The sequence below is a fragment of a genome, unplaced genomic scaffold, assembly GCF_019419815.1.
Source record: "Pyrus x bretschneideri cultivar Hongxiangsu unplaced genomic scaffold, Pyrus_bretschneideri_v1 Contig86, whole genome shotgun sequence".
NCBI lineage: Eukaryota > Viridiplantae > Streptophyta > Magnoliopsida > Rosales > Rosaceae > Pyrus > Pyrus x bretschneideri.
This window is the reverse complement of record NW_025999827.1, coordinates 1,266,062-1,289,771: the sequence shown is the minus strand read 5'-3', so window position 1 is coordinate 1,289,771 and position 23,710 is coordinate 1,266,062. Positions and strand designations below refer to the sequence as shown.

General features: G+C 36.2%; 1 protein-coding gene across 1 annotated transcript; it reads right to left on the bottom strand.

Annotated features, from left to right (window-relative positions):
* Positions 1 to 20,486: 20,486 nt before the first annotated feature.
* On the bottom strand, positions 20,487 to 23,277 carry LOC125467827 (homeobox-leucine zipper protein ATHB-6-like). The gene is made up of 3 exons (XM_048576194.1): positions 22,583 to 23,277; positions 21,743 to 22,116; positions 20,487 to 21,414 (listed from the first exon to the last, which is right to left on the bottom strand). The coding sequence occupies exons 1-3, from the start codon at positions 22,641 to 22,643 to the stop codon at positions 20,860 to 20,862; spliced, it is 990 nt and encodes a 329-aa protein (XP_048432151.1). The 5' UTR covers positions 22,644 to 23,277; the 3' UTR covers positions 20,487 to 20,859.
* Between the last annotated feature and the right edge of the window lie 433 nt (positions 23,278 to 23,710).

Genomic DNA, 23,710 nt, shown 5'->3' with positions numbered 1-23,710 from the left:
CTTTGCTGCAACCCTAAACCTGAGGTAAAGATCATCCACGCATTGTTTCAAGCTCAAAACTTGAAGCAATCGTTCAATTGTTCACCTGAGGTTCACCCGAGATCAAGTCATCATGACCCTTGGATCAACAACTTACGCATCTACATCAAATTTGAAGATTGAATCAGAGGAAAATTGTAAACAAAGATTGTAACCTACAAATTCAAATCAATACAAATCTACTTTGGACACATGTTCTTGTTTCATTCGTTACAAAATTTTTGTGTTTACAAGTATATGCTGACCAAACCAATGCTAGCTGGGAGAATTGGAAAATGGATTCTAGCACTTTCAGAGTTCAACCTTCAATATGTGCCTTAAAGAGCAATAAAAGGGCAAGCCATTGCAGATTTCTTGACTAAGCACCAAGAATCACAAGAAAAACTTGTCATCCCAGGAACTTTGGAAGCAGCCAATCTTTGGATCCTACCTAGGAAAGATCACTCGGGCAAGGAAAAATGGATCCAGTAAGAAGTAAAGAGAATAACCAGCCTATGCATCACTCTTTAGAGATTGTATTTTAATGGATCTTGCACTCAATAGGCTGCTAGAGCTGGGATTGTCATTATTGATCCAAAAGAGGTTCAACATTGTTACTCATTCCTTCTGGATTACCAAGATATTACCAACAATCGGGCAGAGTACGACGCACTGATAATTGACTTTGAAATCCTTATAAAGTTGGGGGCAATCGAAGTTAAGTTGTTTGGTGATTAATCATCTAAATGGAGTCCTACTTGGGAAGGCCTTTTCAGCATCAACAGATTATTAGAAAGATAACGGTATTACTTGGCAGATTTGGAGGGAAACTTACAAAGGCACCTAGTCAATGCTAAGTTTTTGAAGAAGAATCACCCAATTTTAAAGGATGTTAGAGATTGATATATTGAAGAAGTCTAAGTGTTTTGAGGAAGGTTGAAGTTAGTTTATGCATTTACCACAATTAAGCTTTGAAGTAAATAAAACAAGTTGGAAGTGAAGAAGCAAGTCATTTCATTTCATCAAGAAAAGATTACAAAAGCTCTAGCCTAATAGTTTTACATCCTTAGCCAAACCAGCTATCCTAAAGTGACAGGTCTGCATTATTGTGAAGATTCAGCCTAGTTCCTCTAGGGCAATGTTGTTGTTGGTTAGCTGAGTTTCTGCATCATCTACTTCTAGATTGACTCACTTCGCCCCTTCTATTTTCTGATAAAGTTTGCTTGATAAACTTTATCTGCTCAGCTTTCAAAGTAGAGAGTTGCTCCACCAACTTTTGGATCTCTGAAGTAACCACCATAATGCGGTCTTCCAAAGCTGAACCTTCTTCTACCAGTTGCCATAGAGTAGCTCAAAGAAGCGGATGAAGGATTTGTATTGAACCTTCGACATTTGCTGAGCCTTATATAACTCAGTCAGAGCCTTCTCAGCTTCTTGGAGGACTTTCAGGCGGAGGGAAGCAATGAAGTCCCTTTGCACCCATTCTTGGAAGATCCAGCGCTGATCTTAAAGAATTTGAGGTTTGAAATGACGCCTTAAGGACCTCAGCTTGGTCCTGATTTGCCCGAACTCTCTGACAAGTTCAGGCAAATAGGTCATGGCTGGAATAGATGTAAAAGGTAGAGGCACCACTCTAGCTCCCTTAGAAACAGTGGCAGTAGAGGCAGCTTCAGGTGCAAGTGAGGGAAGTGATTCAGAGATAAAGGTGGTAGAAGCTGCAATCTTCTTTAGCCGAGGGATGGGTATCTTCGTGACCCCAGAAGCCTTGAGAGGCTTCGGAATGACCACTTTTCTCACCACGGGTCGAGGGGACTTGCCCAACCCATCGCTAGAAACCTATTAAACCAAAGAAGAGAAAGTTAGAAGAATAATCTACAATTAAACCTTAAAGAAAAACAAAAACAAAAAAGAAGTTTGTATACTTGAGTTGAGCTCGGAGCTTTAGAAAGAGATGGAGTTGGCATTGTTGCCTTGGAGGGTTGAGAGGACTTAACCTGGCTTGCTGAAGGAGGAGAAAAGTTAACCCAGCCCTCACCAAAAACCTATCAAATCAAAATAAAGAGACAAGTGTTAGCAAGTTGATCTATAGAAAAAAATGAAAGTAAAAGTCATTTGTATAGCTGAGAAGACCTTAGGAATTTAGGGAGAGCCTGTTTAGCTGCCTTAAGGGATGTAGCCAGGCTAGCCCGAGAATGAGCCTAAGAAGCCCTCGGGCTAGTCACTTCTAAGACGATGGGGATCTCATGGACTATGGCTCCCTGAAGGTAGTTGGTGGCTGGCGAATTGCTTCATGCATTGGAGAAGACTAGCACAAGCAATAACAAATTATCTGTCATTAAAGAAACTTGAAAAAAAGATGTAAGGAAGAGCTTGAGGAGAAAAGAATTACTGGAGCACCGTCATCTTCTACATAATGCAACCACTCCTTAGTCCTATGATTGAACTGGGAAGTGGGAGTCACCACCATCACCAGAGACAGAGTAGAAGAGGTAGGGGCTGAGCTCTGCCCGACTTGTGGCGTTAATACCCCAACCTTTGCCTAGGAAGTAATAAAAAGTATGGGTTAGCTTGGAAGCTGGAAAAATCACAAATTTGACCAATATTAAAAGATATACCTGTGAAGGCTTGGCCCAATAAGGGGAAATATGCACCACTCAGGCCGAATGAGAAAGCTCGGGCTGGATGGTCCTTTCACCTCTAGTATCCTAATTCAAGAAAACAAGTAAAGAAAAAGCATGAGTGTCAAAGGAAATGAACTTCAAGAGCAACTCAGTTCAAAAGAAACAAAAGCTATACCTTCAATTCCTCAAAGATAGTGTCAAGGATCTCCTTGTCTGATTGTTGAACATTCGCACCCAATTGCGATCCTTAGGGAATAGGGGCAGGTTTTTTGGTAGCTGGAGGTCCTAATTACAAGAAGAAAGAGAAAATCAACTTAAAGCTTAGAAGAAATCAAGATTGAGAATGAGCAAAAGGAAACTAAGACTGAGATACTTACTGGAAGATTTTTGTTTCTTTCTGCCTACTTCAACTAGTTAGGCAGACGAGACTTTGAAGCTCGAGGAATTTAGGACCTAGTCCTTTTCTGAATGGGAGTTACCCTTGTGTTAGGCAAGGTGAGTCGAGGAGTAGGCTTCTCCTTTGGCTCAAACTCCAAAGATTGTACCACTGTTGCCCTTGCCCGACAAGGTGCCCGAGTCTCCACGTCAGGCCCAGCCTCAGCTTCTGAATCTCCAAAAAGCTCGGAGATGTCTCCAATGCCTCCAGCAGCTTGGCTAGACCCAGCCTCTTACCTTACTGCCTCAGCCGCGGCCTCTTGGATGACCAAAACATCTGCAGCTTCTTCTTCTAGCTTGACATCCACTTCCTCGGTGTTGCCTTAGGCTGCAAAACCAAGATAAGAATTAGTGATCAACAAACTATGAAGGTATCACGAAGAGAAGTAAAACAAAAGCGATGGAGGATACCTATAAGAAGAAGCTGGTTCTTCTGGTTAATCATCTCCTTCCAATTCTTGAGCTCATCCTTCTTGGGGTAGGATTTGAGAAGAGTTGCCCGAAGAGTCGATCATGGGCCTCCATAATATGTCCTAAACGTCAAAAATTGTGGGTTAGTGCAATGGTTTATTCGAAAATGGTTGTTTAAATGGTGCAAGTCCCAAGTTAAAGCATGTGGCTGATGTTTAATCATTATCAATATATTGATTAGCAGACTTAACAATGATTAAAAGGGCACTGTTTGGGCTAATATTTATCATTGGGCTTGAGTATTAGGGAAGCCCAAAGGCGCTAAAACAAGTCAAAGTTGCCTAAAGCCCAGCAAGAAAGCCTGAAGCAAAATGAAGCCTTTTTCAGCCAAGGCATAGGCCATATGCCTATGATTGAACTGACAAATTACAAAGACCAACTCACTATCAGCCAAAAAGCACTTTCTAGTGGTATTACATGTAAATAGATGATGACTCATTGCCCTCCGAAAGCCATTGGCCAAGAATGAAGCTAAAGTAGTCGGGCTAAATGGCCTATAAAATCCAAGAGAAGCACAAGAGACGAGGACACTAAACCAATCAAAGAAAAGACATACAAACTCTGCTCTCAAGTTAGTTCGTGCCCAAAAAGCTAAATCTTGAAGTTCTATTTATGAACAAATCAGACTAAGTTAATCAACTTCACTTCTATAAATGTTTAACTAATAATCAATCAAACGTTTAGAAGGGCTATGGACTCCCTTCTCTTGGACATACAAATTATAAGTAAAAGTCCTTGGTCACAAGGCAAGAAAAAGAATTTAATGCACACTTAACCTATCTGCGACAATCCTTTACAAGAAGTCTAAGTAACTTGAGTCGCAAGTAACCAACTTAACTTGCTTCGAATCAACAATCTGTTATGCTAAGATAATAGTGACACACCATGCACCCTTATTAGTTTTGATTGTGAACCTTAAGGCCTACATCAAATGCCCCACAAAGGCACCTTTCAAACTAATTGTAATCTCTCTTGTAGCACACCCAACAACAAAAACTCGCCCAACAACCAACCAAGTGTCAACACCCCCAGAGAACTGTGCAAAGGAAATCTTTGCCCGAACACAAACTAAGTGTAGTTCAAAGAATTGAGCCCTCGTTGAGCCCAATACTCATTTTTAGTCCAAACAGAGCCGCTTTAATAATAATTAGGCCATTAATATTGGCCTTGATTATGATTAAACGTCTTCCCTTCGCCCATTTTTTAAAGTGTTTAGCACCACTCGACTGTTTTAATTAAATTATACCACTTACCCACGCATACCAATGGGATGATTTTTAATTCTCTGTCGTCAGATCCAGACCAGGTTCTCGGGTCAGGTCGAATCGGTTCAGTCGCTAGTCCACTGCTGCAACCTTGTCGAAAATTGAAAATTCGGCCAAAATTCTTCCCAAGCTCTCTACGTCGTCATCGTTGCTCCGATCTTTGATCCAAGGATAATTTTCGACTCCTAGATCGAGCTGAACACCATGTGGGTGGTCTCGAAGCTCAATTCCAAGCAGTTTGTTTGGAAATGTCTCGCCGACCCTCGATTTTCTCACCGAAAAATTGGACATCTTTCCTAAGCTCAAATCTGCAGCAAATCTCAACCATTTCATACAATCTATACATGAAAATACATCTACACAACACAAGGAATCCGGACAAAGTATTTTCACTGTACAAAAAGCATGGCTGAAATCGTGGTGAGACGAGGAAGGTGATAGTGGGTTCAAAAACTTGTTTGTTGAAGAAATTTAGGATGTTGGTGGTGTATGTTTCGACGGAAAACGAGAGTGAACGAGATGAGATAGAAATGAGAGAAAAGTGAGATAGAGGAGTGATAAAGTGGGATATGAGAAGAGAGGGGGAACACGAGACAGAGGTGTGGGGCCCATTTGCACACCTCAAACTCTAGAACAGACAGAAGAAAATATTTCCAGACAATGGCCTTCCGTGTTTCGTAAATTCTTCGTTGTAACATCAAATTCAGGTGTTCACCAGCAATACGGGTACTACAAAGATACTACAAGAAAGGAAAAAATTTATGACCTGAGCTCAAGTGTCCATATAGAATTTCACTTAGCCTAACATGGGCACTTTTGTCATTTTACATCTTTAGGAAGTAACAGGTCGTAACAACATCAAGTTGACTTTGATCTCCATATTATTTTATCAATTCTGAACTGATAAATGAAATATAATTTTTGACTTATGAATGAAGAAGGATTAATAAGTATTTTCTGCTCAAAAGTGTTTGCTTATTAATTTTTTTTTTTTTTTATGTTCAAGAAATTGAACTTCTGGTTTATTTTTTATTGATGGATAATTAATATGCTCAAAAGTGTTTTCTTATTTAGTCTAACTATAAATCAATCTATAATGAAACATGAAATTGACAAGCTCAAAAGTGTAGAAGCTACATATGAATGCCCTTTGTGTTTTGTGTAGAAACTGATACTGAAATTATATGCTTTTGTTGCAATCACAAAACGTTCAGTTAAAGTTTTCTGTTTCTGTCAACTATTTGATGAACAAACTAATTAAATATTTTGTATGTTTTTCAGTCACATGAATCACTTCCCTGCATTTATTTGTAATAGAGATGTTGAGCTCACAAATTTTATAATTGTAGATCCCATGACTAATGCTTTGCGAGTGGGAGTATTTAAAAGGCATTTTGTTTCATTTTGTAGGCATTTATAAGGTTTTTGACTCTTAATTAGTGGGAGTAATAATTTGCCTATATAATTTTGTCTCTTTTAACCAATGGAAGTAAGAGATTGCCTTTTGGATTAAAATTTTGAAGTGTTAGGGGTAAAGTACAAAAAATTACCTCAACTATTGGTGTCACAACACTTTTATACCTCATCTTATAAAATTGACACTGTCATACCTCATCTTACGAATTTGTACCAATGTTAGACATCCGTCAGTCTTTCTGTTAATTTATCTGTTAAATGCTAACGTGGCCCAACACGTATCCCACTCACTAATCCAATTGGATTAAAAAATAATAAAATATATTTTTAATAATGAAATATTCAAAAATTAAAATAAAAAATATATATATATATAGATATATATATATATATTAAATCTCGCTCACTCTCTCCTCTCTCTCTCCCCTTTCTCGCCTCTCTCTCTTCTCTACAACCCAAAACCCCTTCCCACCCGTCCTCCACCACCCTCTCTCTTCTATCTCTCTCTCTCTCTCTCTCTCTCGCCTCTCTCTCTCTCTCTCTCTTTTATGCATCCCAGAAGACCCAGACCCCAGAGGAACAAAACCCACTTCCCATTGCAGCAATTGTTGCTGCAATTCGAAAACCCTAAAACGAAGAACCCAATATTGCTTGACTACTCCGCCTCCTTCACTCCGCCACCCTGGATCTGGAGATCGCAACGACGCCGTTCCACGGCATCATCTTCCTCAACTACTCCGCCTCCCTTACTCTGCCACCCTCGATCTGCACCTGAACGCCCAAAACGATGGCGTCGACCTAAACTCGAACTAGGAACCAGTCTGATTTGTGACGAAGTCCGAGTCTGTAGGGTAATAGGGGGGACACAGGTCAATGGGCAAGAGTTTGGCGGATGAAAAAACCCAGGTGGGTTTGGACAGTTCTGGGCACGACGAGAGAGAGAAGTGGGGAGGAAGGAGACTACAGTGGAGAGGAGAGGGAGAGGCGAGAGAAAGGGGAGAGAAAGGGTGGTGGAGGACGGGTGGGAAGGGGTCCGGGAGGGTCCGGTGGGAAGGGGTTTTGGGTCTTTTGGGATGGAGAGAAGAAAGAGGGGGCAAGAAAGGGTGGGAGAGAGAGAGGAGAGAGAAAGAGATTTAATATATATTTTTTTAACTTTTGAATATTTAATTATTTTTTAATCTAGTTGGATTAGTGAGTGGGACACGTGTCGGGCCACGTCAGCATTTAACAGAGAAATTAACAGAAAAACTAACGGAGGTCTGACATTGGCACAAATTCGTAAGATGAGGTATGACATTATCAATTTTAAAAGATGAGGTATGAAAGTTTCGTGACACCAATAGTTGATGTAGTTTTTTGTACTTTACCCTAAGATATATCTTAATTTGTAAACAATGTGGTGTATTTTTACTTGTTCTTTTACTCTTATATCAAATTTTGAATTGACCGAAAAAATTGATTTTGTTACCAATGTTATTGAGTTCTTTTGTGAACTACTTTTGTTTTGAAGGATTAGTGTAATTGAACATTACCCTTGATGCCATAATGTTGTTGGCAACATGTATGATTAGTTTGAGTGTATATGTGATTATAGAATACTGATACAGTGAACTTATGTGAACATTTTTATTGATCTGCATTCAAGTTAATAATGACAATCTTGCTAGGGTTTGGTTACAGAATTTTGTAGACTCAGTGATCACTATTATTCTGGTGATATCTGGTTGAGTTTGTGTACAAATGTATTGATACCCAAGTGGGAGAATGTAATTATTGTATATATCAATAACTTGTCGATTACGTCACTTGATTTTTTTAGTAACTTATCATTTAAGTGACTTGATATTCATTTGATTTTGTAACCCCAATATGGCAAGAATAATAGAGCCTTAACTTTGATTGACCAATTACATAATCACTATTTGGTAAGATTTATTATGGTGAGACATAAAATATATTAAGGAAAACTAATGAAAAAAAAACTTGAAAACTTTGAGTTTTAACGATAAGGACAAAATAAAAGGTAAAGTGAACAGTACCATGATTGACTTTTTAGTGTAAAATGTGGTTTTTTGTTAAAGTGAACAGTATCATGGGTTTTTCGTTAAAGTTCCCAATATATTATTGTGATTATGAGCATCTCTCATTTTTAATAGGTTTGATTGAGAGATATCCTAACAACTATATAAGGATTGTCCATACTCTCACAATAATCGTTATATTATTGGAAGGAGTAAGAGACATTCTTATGCTTGTGTTGATTCCTCTTCTATGAATCAATTAATTGTAATTATTTATTGTAATTCAGTTAATTAAATCTGCAATTCTAATGTCCTGTTATTCTTGTACTTTTAAGGATATATTAAAAGTTTCATAATTTTTTTTTCTTCCTATAATATAATCCCAATCAGCTCCCACCTGCAACAACAATTTGTTCCATACAAGACTTGACTAATATTCACTCAAAAGTATGAAGGATTCCCACCTCTTCAGTATTTTCTAATATCTTTCGAATTTGCTCTGGATTGGATGGCCTCAACAATTTGAAACAATTAAGTTCTTATGATAACAAAAACACAATGAGAAAGAACAAAAATTAGGAGGAAAAGCATAGCCAACAGAAAAAGGACCAAAACGATGTGGGTGCTTTCTGGTTTTGTATAAAGCGCTCAGACATAAAATTCCCTGTGCTAACAAAGTGGAGCATGCCACCCTATATGTAGGCTGCCTGAGAAAATTATGAAATAAATGGAGGTGGATGAGGAAGGTAAGTATATAATATAGAGACAGTGGAGGTAGTCAGACCAGAGCACTATTAAAATGAACCATCGTGAAACACCTGAAGTGGGAAAAAGAGGCAACAATGAGATTCTTCCTTTTAAATTATCTATATATATATATGTAAGAGTGCTTTTCCATGAATCGATTTTTAATGCTATTGTTAATAGTGCTTTTGCTATTTGTATTCAAGTTAAGAAAATTTGTTTCTTTACATTTTTTTTTCTCTTTGTACACGGTTTTGTTTATTTTTTATATTTGATCAAATAAAGCAAAAGAAAATCAAATGACAGTTTAAGATACAAGTGCGCAGAAGAATAAATAGAGCGTGCGTAATCATTTACCTTAAGTTGAAGATCAAGTGCTTCGTATACTCAAATGACGAGAAATGATGATTTGCTAAAACCCTATTCTCTGTAGACTTGATATTCATGTCGTGTTTTCTGTATTCGTATCGTTTTTGTGTCATACCTGATATCTTAACGGATCGTGTCATGTAACACCCGTTAAAATAAATAAGTAAAATGACCCGACCCAATAATATTAATGGATAATATGACCCAACCTGTTACCTGTTAAGGAAAATATATTTTAAACCAATAAATAATCAAATGAAAAATATAATACTAAATAAGTATATACATACTATATTATCACATTCAAAACATAAAAACGTATTTGCGTTTCAAGTGTTACATATTCACATACCCAAAATAAGAGCATAATAAAAAATAAAAGAAAAACATTAGAACATTACAAAATATCAAATGTTCAAAAGATTTGCAAAATTAAGGGAGTTAGGTTTGGAACCTTACACATTTTCTTACAATCAAACTCTTCAATTTTCATCAATCATCATGGGAAACGATATTGGAACTTTGACTTGATATATTGTCTGCAAGCGTTATATTGATGATATTTTCAGTGAGGCTTTCTACATTGGCACTCTCTTCTCATTTATCATATGGCAATTGTTTAAGTAAAGTCTTTAATAGTTTTTTAATTAATGTGAAAGTGTGAAAAATATAGAAAAAATAGATATAAACACTCGTAATGACAAGCTTTACTACTTTCATGAAGGGCTTAACTTTGAAATGTGCCACTATAATCATATAAATCATAGATCAAAATTTAACCGTCGATTGTTGTTTACATTTATACTTCATTTTTTCTCACCAAATTTTGGTTTTTTTTTTTTTTAGATTTTTCTTTTTTGAAAACATGATCTATTAGGGGATACAGGAAGTTGAACGGTTCGGATCGTTGATATTATGTTCAGAGTTTTACCGTTAGTGAAAATATTGCTTGATGTTTATAAAATCTCTACAAACTATATAACAACGACTTATATTTCAATTAATCATAAATATCGGGACATACTCATGGAGGAATGATGAATCACGAGTGTTTATATATTCTTTCACATTTTTCATACTTGTAAGGATGTCTTATTGCCTATACTAATACTATACTAGTATATTTTAATTTTGGACAACAACATATTAAGTAAAATTTATCCTATTAACCGTAAATATCGGGACGTACTTGTGGAGGAATGACAAACCATTTCATGTAAATTGCTAACCTCTTGATTAAGATGGGATGAAAACGACTGGCTTGATACATCGTGGGACCCCATCACATGGCTCTACAATACCCTTATAAATTAAAGTGAAAGGTAGAAGGGACCCAGCCCACAAATTGTGGGGGACCTCCAGCTTTTTGTAGTACCACAGCTGAGCCAAGCTTGTAGGCTTGTAGCCATTCGTCCAGGTCTATATATTATTCTATAAAGAGGAGGAAATTGGGAGCAAAGTAGAATTAGGTTGTTGGATTGGAATATCTTCTGTTTCCCATAGCTTACCGCATATTCGAACTAATTAATATTAAACTATAAGAGTATACAGAGTATGAGAGATTTTTTAGTGTAAACAGAATATGAGTCGATACACTATATGTCGTAATATAAGTGAAAAAAATATATTTTACTGTGTTATTTTACTTGTATTATGATATATAGTATGTTGACTCGTGTTAACTGTGACATCCCACATCACTCAAGGGAGTGATCCTTAAATGTATATTCATATCCCTACCTAGCACGAGGCCTTTTGGGAGCTCACTGGCTTCGGGTTCCATAGGAACTCCAAAGTTAAGCGAGTAGCGCGCGAGAGCACTCCCTAGGATGGGTGACCCATCGGGAAGTTCTCGTGTGAGTTCCCAGAAACAAAACCGTGAGGGTGTGGTCGGGGCTCAAAGCGGACAATATCGTGCTACGGTGGTGGATCGGGCCCGGGCCGGGATGTGACATTAACTGAAAAATCTTTCCACACTATAAGTTGGTAATTTGAATTTGTAATTGAAATAATAAAAAATAAAGCCTAATACACTCACTTCGGGATTGATGAATGACATGGCCCTAGGTAAAATACATCCTTCGAATATGATGACATGAACAAATTAAACCGGGCCATCCGTTTCTACTCGATAATGCTCTATAGAATCAAGTAACATTATTGAAATAACCATTCCTCCAATGAAATCGATAATGCTCTATAGAATTAAGTAACATTAATAGAAATTATTATTTGCATGATGAAAATCTTATAGTTACCTAAAAAGACTAATCTTCAACAGCTTGGACACCTCTTAGCTACTCAGTTGCCACATCTTCAGCAGCCACATCGCTCCAAACAGCAACATTTTCATGCATTCACCTTTAGCAGCCCCCAGCCTGGGTGACACCATCCTGCCCTTTTTTGGGCATCATAATCACCAATTATCTTGCCAAGAGTGGCCTCGAAAGAAAAGTCAAGCAAATCCTTTGGAGAAACAAAGAAAGTTTCCAAGTATTTACCAACAAACTCATAATCTGACGTCTACCAAATAGATGGTCTACATAGCCCAACTTGTGAAATCAGCTCGACCCTGGGCAAGTGAAGCATCGAGACTAACCTTCTCGCCCTTCAACTGCTCGTTCTTTGTAACATAATACTTCACTTGGATTGTGTCAAGCCTAACCTTTAAGTCATTAATCTTCTGGCAAGCAGTCTCAAGCTATAGAGAAATGAAGAAAAGACATTAGACACCTTCAAGACAACAACTTCGAACTCCAACTTTTTATTTTCTCAGCAACCTAACGAGTTTCAGCTACCATGAGCAACTTCATCTCCCTAGTAGCCTTGGCTTCATCTTGGTCAATACGCATGGACTGAACTGCCAGGATCGCAATCCTCTGCATCAGAGAAAACAGAGAACTCCTTCTAGAATGGGTTGTACGCTTCGCAAAGAACTCAAGTCGACGACCTTCCCAATGCTATCAACAAACTGGGCGCATGTATCCATGTCCTCGAGCAGACCAGGTTTTAGCAGTGCACAAATCTCAATCAACTTTCTAGAAGCAAGCTTGGTGGATTTCTCACAATTGCCTACATAACCAGACTTTTCCTTCTCAATAGGCAAATCAATTCATGCAACAAGAAAAGCAGGCCCATGTGCTACTTTACTAATAGAAACCTCATTTTTGCTCTTCATGGTAACAAGCCTCTCCAAAGCTGGACCGAACTTAGCTTCAGACGGATGTCTCAATTCAGACCTAGATACTGGGGGCACAATAGAACTTCTACACTACGCAATCTTATCAGTAATCATTCTAGACACATTCAGAGTCGCATGCTTCACAGGCTCAGATTCAACAACCTATTTCTTCCCCTTGGAAGAAGTTAAATCAAGCACAAGCTTCTCAATAGTGGGTAGACCCTCACATGAAGCAGAAGAAGTCGAAATGCGCATTTTCTTTATATCCAACAAAACCTTGGGAGTTTAGCCAAATTTCGAATCTATGCAAGCAGAAGAGGACATTCAATGAACAAGTCAAAAACAGCTCAACACTAACATAAAGCAGCCCAAAGATGAGACAATTCAATTACCATCGATGAACTCAGTCAGAACGTGCAACTCAGGCGAGAAGTCGGATTCCTACTCTCCCCTGATCTCCAAGGTGTCTCTGGCCCAGTCATGATCCATTTTGCTCGAGAGATCAAACGGTTTATGACAAGGCCTCAAGCATATATTGGCTCGTCTCACATTGCTTTCTCCCTATCCAACAAGTAGGAAGCCTACATGCCCAACATTCCAGCAACCTAAGAGGCTCATGACCTCCTATTTCCTCTTACTTGCCGACCTAGCCTACGCTAGGTCCAAGAGCCTAAAAGGCTTGAGCCATGCGGCTTACCCAGCACAACGCCTCAAGTTGCGACCCCAACCGCGCAACCATCCTTTACTTCAGCCAAGCCGAGCAGTCCAAATTATGTCCCTTGCCACACCACTTCTTAGGCCCAAGCCGAGCCAACTTTTGGCTATTGCTAGCTGACGTGCTCCACCACCTTGATGGTTGCCTTCCGGTAGTACCACAGAAGAAGAAGACAAAGAAAATTAAATTTTTATTACCTTGGTGCGGCACGAAGAAGAAGAAAAGCAACAGAAGACAATTATTTGCACGTGCAAGCGAAGAAGAATGTTAGAGGAGGGGTATAAATATCCTCTGGTCTTCTTTCTTTGTTGGATAAAATTTGCTTTCCTAATTTATTTAATGGCTTGCTTAAGGCAAACTTAAATAGGTTTTGATGGAAATTAAAAGCCCTTTCCTAGAAGAATTTAATTCCAAGTCGAAGTGAGAATCAACATCAAATTGGTAAATAACTTCATGCTTACCAAAACAACGTGGGATTTCTACACCTACTGCCCATTCCTGCGAGCAACCCAGCAGGCATGGGGGCATTTGTGGAGCAAAAAATAATCCTAAAAATTTTGCAGGCAACATGTGGACTCTTGCCCAAGAAAGACAAGATTGCCCTCATTAAATGAACAGACTTCTCAAATACTCCCACGTGCAGCTTAGCATCCCTAGAAGTTCAAGTAGCTTACTAACGACTGCTCAAAGCTCCCTTGCTCATGGCAAGGAAAAGTCAAAATCATTAAAGATAAGATTTATTACTTCCACAATGTTTTGGAATATTCTCACTAAATCCTACCCTTAAGGCCGGCCACACTCCCTATAAATATCCCATTTCTCCACAAAAAAAATGAGTATGCTTTTCTATACGCCAAAAAAAAAAAAAAAAAAACTCTAAATACTCACTTTTTCAGAGAGACTAACTTAAGCATCAGAGATTCATTGGCCAAAACCCTCTCTCGCTCATCATGTGTGCGTTGGGCTTTTGGTCTTTGACCAAATGTGTTGATTGTTTTGCAGGTACGTTTTCGTTAAAATAGAGGACGGTAAAAATTTACATCGACAATAAATACACTATTATCTTACTGTTCTTTGCTAATGGAAAACGACATGCATACTAAAGATACACTTAACTTTATATTACGAGATGTCAAAGTGACCATGTCATGTACGAAGCCATTCATCCTAAAAGAACTCCGATCGTACACGTGTATAAGTCTCGTGAATATCAGCAGAGAGGGCGCCAAACGCCATGTGCACGTCTGGCACTCAAAATCAGAGGGAAGCGAGGATTACGTTATTGCCGAAGCCGTACTCCACAAAAAAAGATGCAAGAGGCAAAAGTCTTTGCTGGAACCCAAATGTATACGAAAGTTACAAAAAGTAAAAGATCACAAGCAACTGATTGAAGTGAAGCACTAGTACGTGGCACCATCTTCCAACTTTCTATTGATGGTGCGTCTGATTTGTGTCCATATCTAGTTTCAAAAATCTCACAATCCAACCTCTTATTTTTGTATATGTATAGATTCGTGTATTAATATGTTTGAGTTTGTAATGATTTTCATTCAAATAATAAAATCTCACAATCCAACATCATTAATTATTTCAATAAAATATTTTTACCTAAAAATGTTACAATTAGTATATTTATATTTACGGTTAAATTTTTCATCATATATTTTTATTTTTAGATTGTACCCGTTTTTAATTTGCAAACCTTTTTCAATTTGTACCAATTTTCTTTTTAGTTTTAATTTGTACCCATATATTAATTTCTTTTTGTGTCCATATTTTTTAAAGTTTTATTTGTATTTGTGCCCATGTGTTTACCGTCACATGACATTGTATAATTAATCAATGATAGAAAAACTATATATGGTATATTTATGTTTTATGGCTAAACTTTGTATCATATTTTATATTTTTAGTTTGTACCCACTTTTAATTTGCAACCTTTTTTTAAATTTTTAGTATTTTATTTTTTTGTTTTAATTTGTACCCATGTATTAATTTCTTTTTGCGCCCATATTTTTTAAAATTTCATTTTTACTCATAATTTTTTAATCATTTATTTGTACCCTAATTTATTTATAATGTACCCATTCTTCTTTATTAATGTACCACTTTGTTATATGTGAAATGTACCAAATTTTTTAACACTATGGATACATTCTTTTGCCATTTATTATTTCTTATTGCTACATAGTTTTTATCCATTTATTCAATTAAAATGTTTGAATTTTTTTATTGTGGCTGTTTCTAATGGTATTATAATGAGGGATTTTAAATTTATAGGATTATAAATCTCATAAAATATCAAACAATTAATGTCCAAACTATAAAAATATAAATATTAATAGTAATATAATGAGGTGCACAAAGTCAAGGGACCTTGATCAAACTTTGAATACCATTAAGGTTTTAGTCAAAGAGTGTTAGAGACTAGGGATTGCATCCAAAGTATCCCTTTATGTTTTTCTTGATGCGGATTTTGTGCTCTTAACACGCTGCCTCACGTGTGGCAAATTTTTAAGTCTAACACGTGACAACACAAATCGACTGACGTAGAGCCACACCTACATAAACTTGATATGATACCATAAAAAAAGTTGAGGTTCCACTATAAAACCAATTGATATTATGCGAGTAGCCCAATTTACATATAAGCACCTGCACTTGGGCGAAGCTATATGGGGACAAGGACATGCAACTGCCCCTTCAATCATCGGGAATTGCCACTGAGAGTAAAGATTTCTCCCCTCTAGTCCTTTGAGCTGCAGCCAAAATCTGTTGCGCTGCTTCTGTGTTTTATTCTTCGCTACTTCTTCTGCGTTTTATTTTAATAAATACCCAAGTCAAAATGACGTCTTTTTGGTCCTGGGATAAAAAAAACATAGAACAACGTTGTCAAGGAGGGCTACGGTAAGGTTATCATTATTCAAGATTCTGTTAAGTTGGTTAATAGTATGAAGGAATTGGGTGAGCAGAGAAGTTTCAAGTCCTATGAAGCTCTATTTAAGGCCATTATGTACCACATCTGGTTTATGATGGTCAAGAGGTATTTTAATACAATATTGATAGGTATAAAATATGGGTAGATAAATCAATTAATGTATTGATATTAGTATGGGTACATTAACATGGATAGATTCTGAATGATCGATCAAAAGGCTTATGGGTACATATGCTACAAGTGAAAAAAAAAATGTACCCATTACATAGTACTATGAATCTATGTGGTTTGTATATACAATTGGTTATATACTAAATGATTAGTGTATGAAGAACATTGAAAGGAGGCAAGGGAGAAAGAGAGAAAGATGATTACCCTACTTTGAAAATCAATTGTTTTTCAACAAAGATTGAAAATAAATGAGTTATTTATTTGAATTTGAAATTATAATTTTTAAATTAAAAAATAAAATACATTAATATGAAAATACATTAATAGTAAAATAATAATTTGACAAAGTCTAGGGACTTGGATTAAATTTAAAAACCAACAAGTTTTTAGTTATAGGGCAATAGTAACTAGGGACCGAAATCTAATTTTTCAATTTTTTAAACATAAAAGTTGCAGATTGTTGTGTGGAACCAAAAAAACTGGACACCAAATCTTCTACACCCAAAATGGGTGTGACCTCTATGTGACACCCTATCTTTAACTAACATGTATTTATTTATTTATTTTAGTGCATCAATATTTTTACACTAGGAGAGAGGGAGTTCGGCTAAGCTGCACAATGGGTAACCTAATTTGGTATCAAATTCGCTATCCACAAGATTTGAACCTAAGACCTCTCACTTCTAAATAAAGAAACATTAACAAACCGTAATATTGAATGACAATTAACATGTAATTATAAACGTAATATTTTTTTTTTTTTGTCAAAAGCTTAATATATGTCAGTTAATAATTAGGGACATAACCTCTTTCTAGATGCAAGATTTGAACATGGATCCTCTCTAGGTCCAATTGTCCTAATCTTAGGGATCCATCAATTCGGACCATTGAAATTTGATTCAACGGTTAAAGTTATTATAACTTTAAAGTGAGCTCCTGTTTGTAACCATTAAATCAAATTTTAATGGTCCGAATTAATAAATCTCTAAGATTAAAATAATTAAATCCGGAGAGAATTCATGTCCGCAAGATTTGATCTCAAAACTGCGGCTGACAAAGGAAGGAGGTGGACACGTATATTTGGGATCCAATCATGTGGCACATTTTTTAAGGGTCATCTTTATTCATCTTTTGCATTTTTCCATTTCTGCTTTCTTGAAATTGGAAATCAAAGTTTTTGTTATTGGTTTGCTCGCGATCTCAGTGCTCTCTCGGATTTGCAATTCGGAGTTCAGCTTCTTGATTGCATGTATATAAAATAACCCCGCTCAAAATCTCCATTAAATTCACACCGGCATCCAACCATCTTTTTATGATTGATTCATACATCCACTCAATCATCTCTTTCATTGTATAATAAAATAATAGATTAGAGCGACCCAATTTATAAAATTGCACATTCTAGAACCTTACATGAAACATGATAGTAAGGATATACAAAATAAGATTCCTAAACTTCTTATGAAAACGGATAGAAACTATGCACGAGATTCTGAACCTCTCAAGGAACCAGATTTGGATTCTAAATCTCTCATGGAATCCGATATAGGGATTCATGACCTCTCAAATTAGTTTTTATGCAGTGTGATATAGTGAGTAGGGACATCGAATGAAATACCCTAAATTATAATCCCCTAGCAAACTAGAATTCACTAGGAATCGAGAAAACCCTTAAGGTTAATATTGAATGATATGAAAAGATTATAACCGTAGCACCCTAGATGTTTGGTTATATAGTGCTCTTAAACCTAGAGTTGCCACGAGTGCAAATAGGAAACGAATTAAACAAGTAACAAGATACCAAAAATGCCCTGATATCTTAAATTCTCGTTTTGAGTTAGTTAGTTTAGTCTTTGAACTTAAGAATGCGTTGCACTATTGGTTGTTTTCACTTATGTTGTATGTTTCCATTAAATCTAAGAGGAACTTCACCCTAAAACTTCAAAAACAATAGAAGATGCTAAAAAAAACAAATGAAAATTTATAAAATTAATATCCAAAACTTAAAATAAAATGACATTTGAACTATAAAAATACAAAATAAAAATGGTATGATTTTAGCAACTTGTAAATATTGGGCAATGCGATTTCAAAGTAGGTAGGAGATCAAACTATGTTTGCACTTAAACAACTAACAAATCACATATTGAACTACGAAAAAAATTCTATGAATCAATTTTCTTACACAAAAAAGTCTGACCGTTTAGGTTTTTTTTTTTTTTTTTTTTTAAATCATTTTTAGTGATGTGTGACGAAGTTTCTAATAACTCCTTAAATTTTATGGAAAAATATACATCGTTAATGAAAATAATCAATGGTACAACACATTGTTTAGTTCGAGATTAAAGAAACTAATATGAGAGTTTAGAGACTAAAATTAAACTAGGATTAAAATTCACAAATCACTACTACAATTAAACCTTTTAAAAAATAAACATTCTCAAGCTGACCCTTATTAATAGAAAAACGCTGTTGTAAAATTATACTCTTCAAAAGGATATTATTAATAAGGGGCAGTTTGATCCAGGTCCAAAAAATTCACCTGTCCAATTTTATTTGATTTTTTATTACATCTATTTTGCCCCTGAAAATAAAAAATATTTAAATTCTTTGTTTTTGAATATTCAAATAACTTTATCTACCCATTTTCTAATTAAAAACATTTTAAAAACACATTACAACCAATCTTATAAGTTTATCAAAAATTAAAAGAAACGTTGTCGAGGTAGATAAAAAATTTGTGATGTAGGTAGATAATATTAATTAATCTATGATATAGGTAGACTATGAATAAAAACCTATCGTATCGATAGATAACACGAAAGAATATGTGATATAGATAGACTAATGAGCAAAAACATATCGTATAGGTAGATAAAATACAATTAATCTATAACACAGGTAGACTAAACAAAATATACAAATAGATTCATTAGAGAAATATATAATACAGGTAGATAAACAAAATATACAACATCTATCTTGCGGTTCTGTATTTTGAAGATGGGCTATGGACACGAGTTTTCCTCTACATAATCTTGTGTGGTTATCGATTTCCACATAACTAGGATCTTCTTTGTTCTGGTTATAGAAAGGGTGAAACTTTTTTTTTTTTTTTTGCTCGTTCTAGTTTCTATATGCTAGATCCCAACAGTGTACATTTTATACATCTTGACAACCACTATACTTGAATTTCATAAGGCGAATGAGTTGGTTTAGTATCCTGGATGTTGCCTCGGATCCATCTGCCTGGTTTGGAATTTGTTCAACCCGAAGTTACCAGTTGTTTCAGTGTTGACAAGTTTTATTGTTTATGATTTTAGAGTAGTTGAGTCTTTGTTACATTAGGCTTGGCCTTTTCATTCCTTTTGAAGGATGTTGGTTTCAATTTCCTTATGCATGTGGGCTATGGTTGTTTAATTTATCTTGGGAAGAGAACATTTTTCTAGAAATTTTAAAACTTGAAAGAAGAAGACTGAACAAGAAGGAAGGGGATCGGAGAACACAACAACAAATTGTATACATGAGTTATGAAAGAAGAGATATACTTTAAAACTAATTCTACAAGTAGGGGATTATTTAAAGATAAATAATTAATTTCATAATACAAGTAAATCTAGAATTAAAGGATAATGTTAATAGAGGGGGAATTTTGACAAAAAAATGAAAATAAAATGACATGGACAATGAGTCACTGGACTTAAATCAATAATTAAATAAAATTGGATTATATCTAGTAATTGCTTACAAATTTGGACTTATTTCAAGTTTCCCCTATTAATAATGCTGTTGTAAAATTATACTCTTCAAAAGGATATGGCACTGCCATGCTCCATGGTAAAAGAAATAAATTATCTACAGTATGTAGTTGAATATTCTAATAAATGTGACTTTCAGTTTTTATTTATGGAGTTTGAAACTTCCTTTTCCAATTATTGTAATAATTTTATAAAAAAGAAAATTAATAAAAATAATTTAAAAATTTTAAATTTTAACGATAAGAATAAAATAAAAAATACAATAAATAATATTAAGATTAAATTTTTAATATGAAAATATGATTTTACCTTTGCATAAAGCTGCCCACCGAGCATTCAAATTGTTAAAAGCGAAGCATGATGGAAGGGAAAAAGTGAGGCACAATGATTATTTTCTCCATTACACGAAATTCTACCTCCTAAAGTTTTTTCTTTTCCCGACATTTCATTTTTACAGCTGAAATTTTAATTACGACCCAATCATCCCGCACGGTTTGGCAAGGACAATACCTTATGCTCGTCCTCACCTTCCATCCACGTGAACCTCTCTCTCTCCCACCTCCATTCTACAGTTGCTCTCAAACTTCCACTTTTGCACAGTGGAGATCAAAGTACATTAATTTATACACAACCCCACTTTCCCATTTAACAAAAATCATGGAAGGTCTATTTCTTGGATTCCAATTCTTCTTTTTGGATGGGACTGATGGAGTGGATTTGATTGGATTGTTGATGGTTAGTTCCATTGATCAGGACAGTACCACTGAAGTGAAGGTGCTTGCTCATCGGAGAAGAAGCTACAAGCCTCCTCACTGCTAAAGAAGTTGTGCTCCTCCACCTTCACGGAAGGCTGATAGCTCTTTTGGAACGGAAAGCAATTCATTGACGATGATGACGGCAAGGACGACGAACAACAGTTGAATTTGAGTGAAGTGGAAGCCGGAGACTTGATGAGCTGGTGGTTTTGGAGAATCCCGGATGAAGACACAGTCAAGTTTGGACTGTTATCTTCGTTCAAGATCGCGCTTGAGTCACTGTCCGAAGAGCCATCTTTGAAATCCGGGAACAATGAAACGGCTTCTAGTACTCCACTTGTGTTGTTGAAGCTCTCAAAGTTGGGCTCTTTGCATTCAGTTTCTGGAACGGAGGATTCCGGAGGTGGTGGCGGTGACCGGCTCCCCTCATGAACCGCCCGGTAACTGGATTGATCTTTCCCCAGGAGTTTCTCTTCTTTTACTGAGGGATTAGTGGTCTCTGTGTTCTCTTGGAATTTTGCTTTCAATTGCTTTATCTGCAAGTCAATAAATAAACAGTTGATCGAAGATTTAGATCATATCCACAACTTGATTAATGTCATGTTATGGTGTCAAATTGTAGATCTAAACCACATACTAAATCAAGAACAAACGTCATCGAGGTTGGAGACAAAACATGACACATGAGATTGTTTGACAATCGAACATTTATTTCTATAAGATACTGCATCACATGCAACTTGATTAAGGCGTCGAGACATGTTCGAAAAGCTTACTGACGATGCTCTTTATATAAAAAATAACGTCTCGTACTATTTGACAAGAGAGCATTTATATCGATAGAGTTGTGGATCAAGTACATACCTCTTTGAGAAGGGCTTCATTGTCATGTTGAAGGATATCGTAGTTGCACTTGAGAGAGTCGTAATTGGCTTTGAGAACGCCGTAATCGCGCTCCAATTGCTTGGTTTTCCAACGAGCACGGCGGTTCTGGAACCACACGGAAACTTGTCTTGGTTGGAGGCCCAGTTCTTGGGCAAGCTTCACCTTTCTTTCTGGTTCAAGCTTGTTCTCCACCTCGAAGTTTTTCTCCAGGGCCTTCACTTGTTCAACGCTCAATCTTCTCTTCTTCTCGGAAACACGGCCGGCCTCTTCCACACAACCGTCCTCATCTAACCCTTCCAACATGGACTGGAATTCCCTGCTGTAAACATGGTTGTTTCTTGGACTCTGTTCATCTGCAAACAAAGAGCCAATCCAATCTTAGTTTTTCCAAAAATTTGACAACTAAGAAAGGCAAAACAATAGATTTCAAGGGAAGTTGACGTTCACCGTAAAATCAATTGACAATATAACAAGTGGTCAGATGCTGTTTTTCTTCCCTATGTTAGATTCATACGCTCAAAATATATATGTATGTAGGCTGGAAATTAAAATTCCAAAACAAGAAAAGGAAGAATACAAAACATGAATTGAATTCGACAAGCAACATGATGAATTTGAAACATAAAAGAAGCAATCGAGTGTCATGATCTCAAAGCTTTTTTTTTTCTCGGTGTTTGATCATGAAAAAGGTAACAAACAAACAAAAAAAAAAACACAAACATGGTATGTCTGAATCTTGGGGAAACACCAATAGAAGAAAAAATAAAGGCAAATTCAAATAAATAAAATGGATATTATATTAAAAACTAAAAAATTAACCTGTTATTGGGCAGATGGAAATCATAGCACCCAAAGAATCTGAGCTTCCAAGCCTCTTCATAATTAGTGAGTGAGCTAAAACGAGTTTGATACCGGATCTTAAGAGATCAAGAAATTAAACCAATCAAAGCTCCTTTCTTTTTCTACTTATCTCTGTAAATGTTTTTGTTCTTTCTCGATTATGTTTTCCAGTGGATCTTTAATAATTTAGAGGAACATATGTTGCTCACTTAAAGGAAGCAAAGGAAGAAGAAGCACAAGTATTATTATGTCTGAAACAACTAGACAAACTAGTGTACTGGTGTATACAACAGGTGTACAACAACCTACTTCCTCCCTCTGCTGCTGCTGCCGCCGCCTCATGATCTTTCTTCTCTTTCATTCCTACTTCTTCTCCTCCTCCCTCAGTACCCATCAAAATTAAACAAAACCAAAAATTAAAACCCAACAAACAAACCCAAAATTTTTGCACCAATGGACAAGTAAATCAACCAACCAAGACACTCTCACTCTCTTTCTCTCTTCTCTCTCTCTCTTTCCCTCTCTCTCTACATCATTACTCAAACAACTAAGCTTAGTCTATGATATGAGCGTTCATCTACTACAATGGGAAATAACCAGAGATTTACAGAGAGAGAGAGAGAGAGAGAGAAAGGGAGGAAGGTGAGTGAAGGAGTTCACAACCCAGCAATGCTGTCACACTCTCTCGCTTTAAATAAACCAACTTGGGTTCGATATTGGGTTAGAATATAACTGGGGTTAGATATTGGGTTAGAACTGCAGAAAGTTGGCAAATGAAATGAACATAAATTCGATCCAAATGCAATTTCTTCTTCACCGGTTATAGCCTGTTGCCTTTCCGGTTTATGACAGAGATAACATTTAAGTAATGTTAAAGAGATTAATTTTTGCAAACTAAATCAAGTGTCACCAATAAAAAATAAACGCATTATTCAAAATTGTTTTGTCACCCAAAATAGAGTTCAAAGGCCAAATTAACCCTATCAACAAAACCAAATTCAACAACTATAATTTTTACAATTTTTTTTTCAAAACCGCACAACCAAGTAACGAGATTAGTTGTCTCTATTTTCTCTTTCACATTTTTTTTCAAACTAAAAAAGCTTT

Excerpts from the sequence above, each read along its gene's own strand:
- LOC125467827 (XM_048576194.1), bottom strand. The coding sequence starts at position 22,643 with ATGAAGAGGCTTGGAAGCTCAGATTCTTTGGGTGCTATGATTTCCATC. Across the intron at positions 22,117-22,582 it reads TTCCATCTGCCCAATAACAG|ATGAACAGAGTCCAAGAAAC; the intron begins GTTAATTTTTTA and ends CTTTGTTTGCAG. Across the intron at positions 21,415-21,742 it reads ATGAAGCCCTTCTCAAAGAG|ATAAAGCAATTGAAAGCAAA; the intron begins GTATGTACTTGA and ends ATTGACTTGCAG.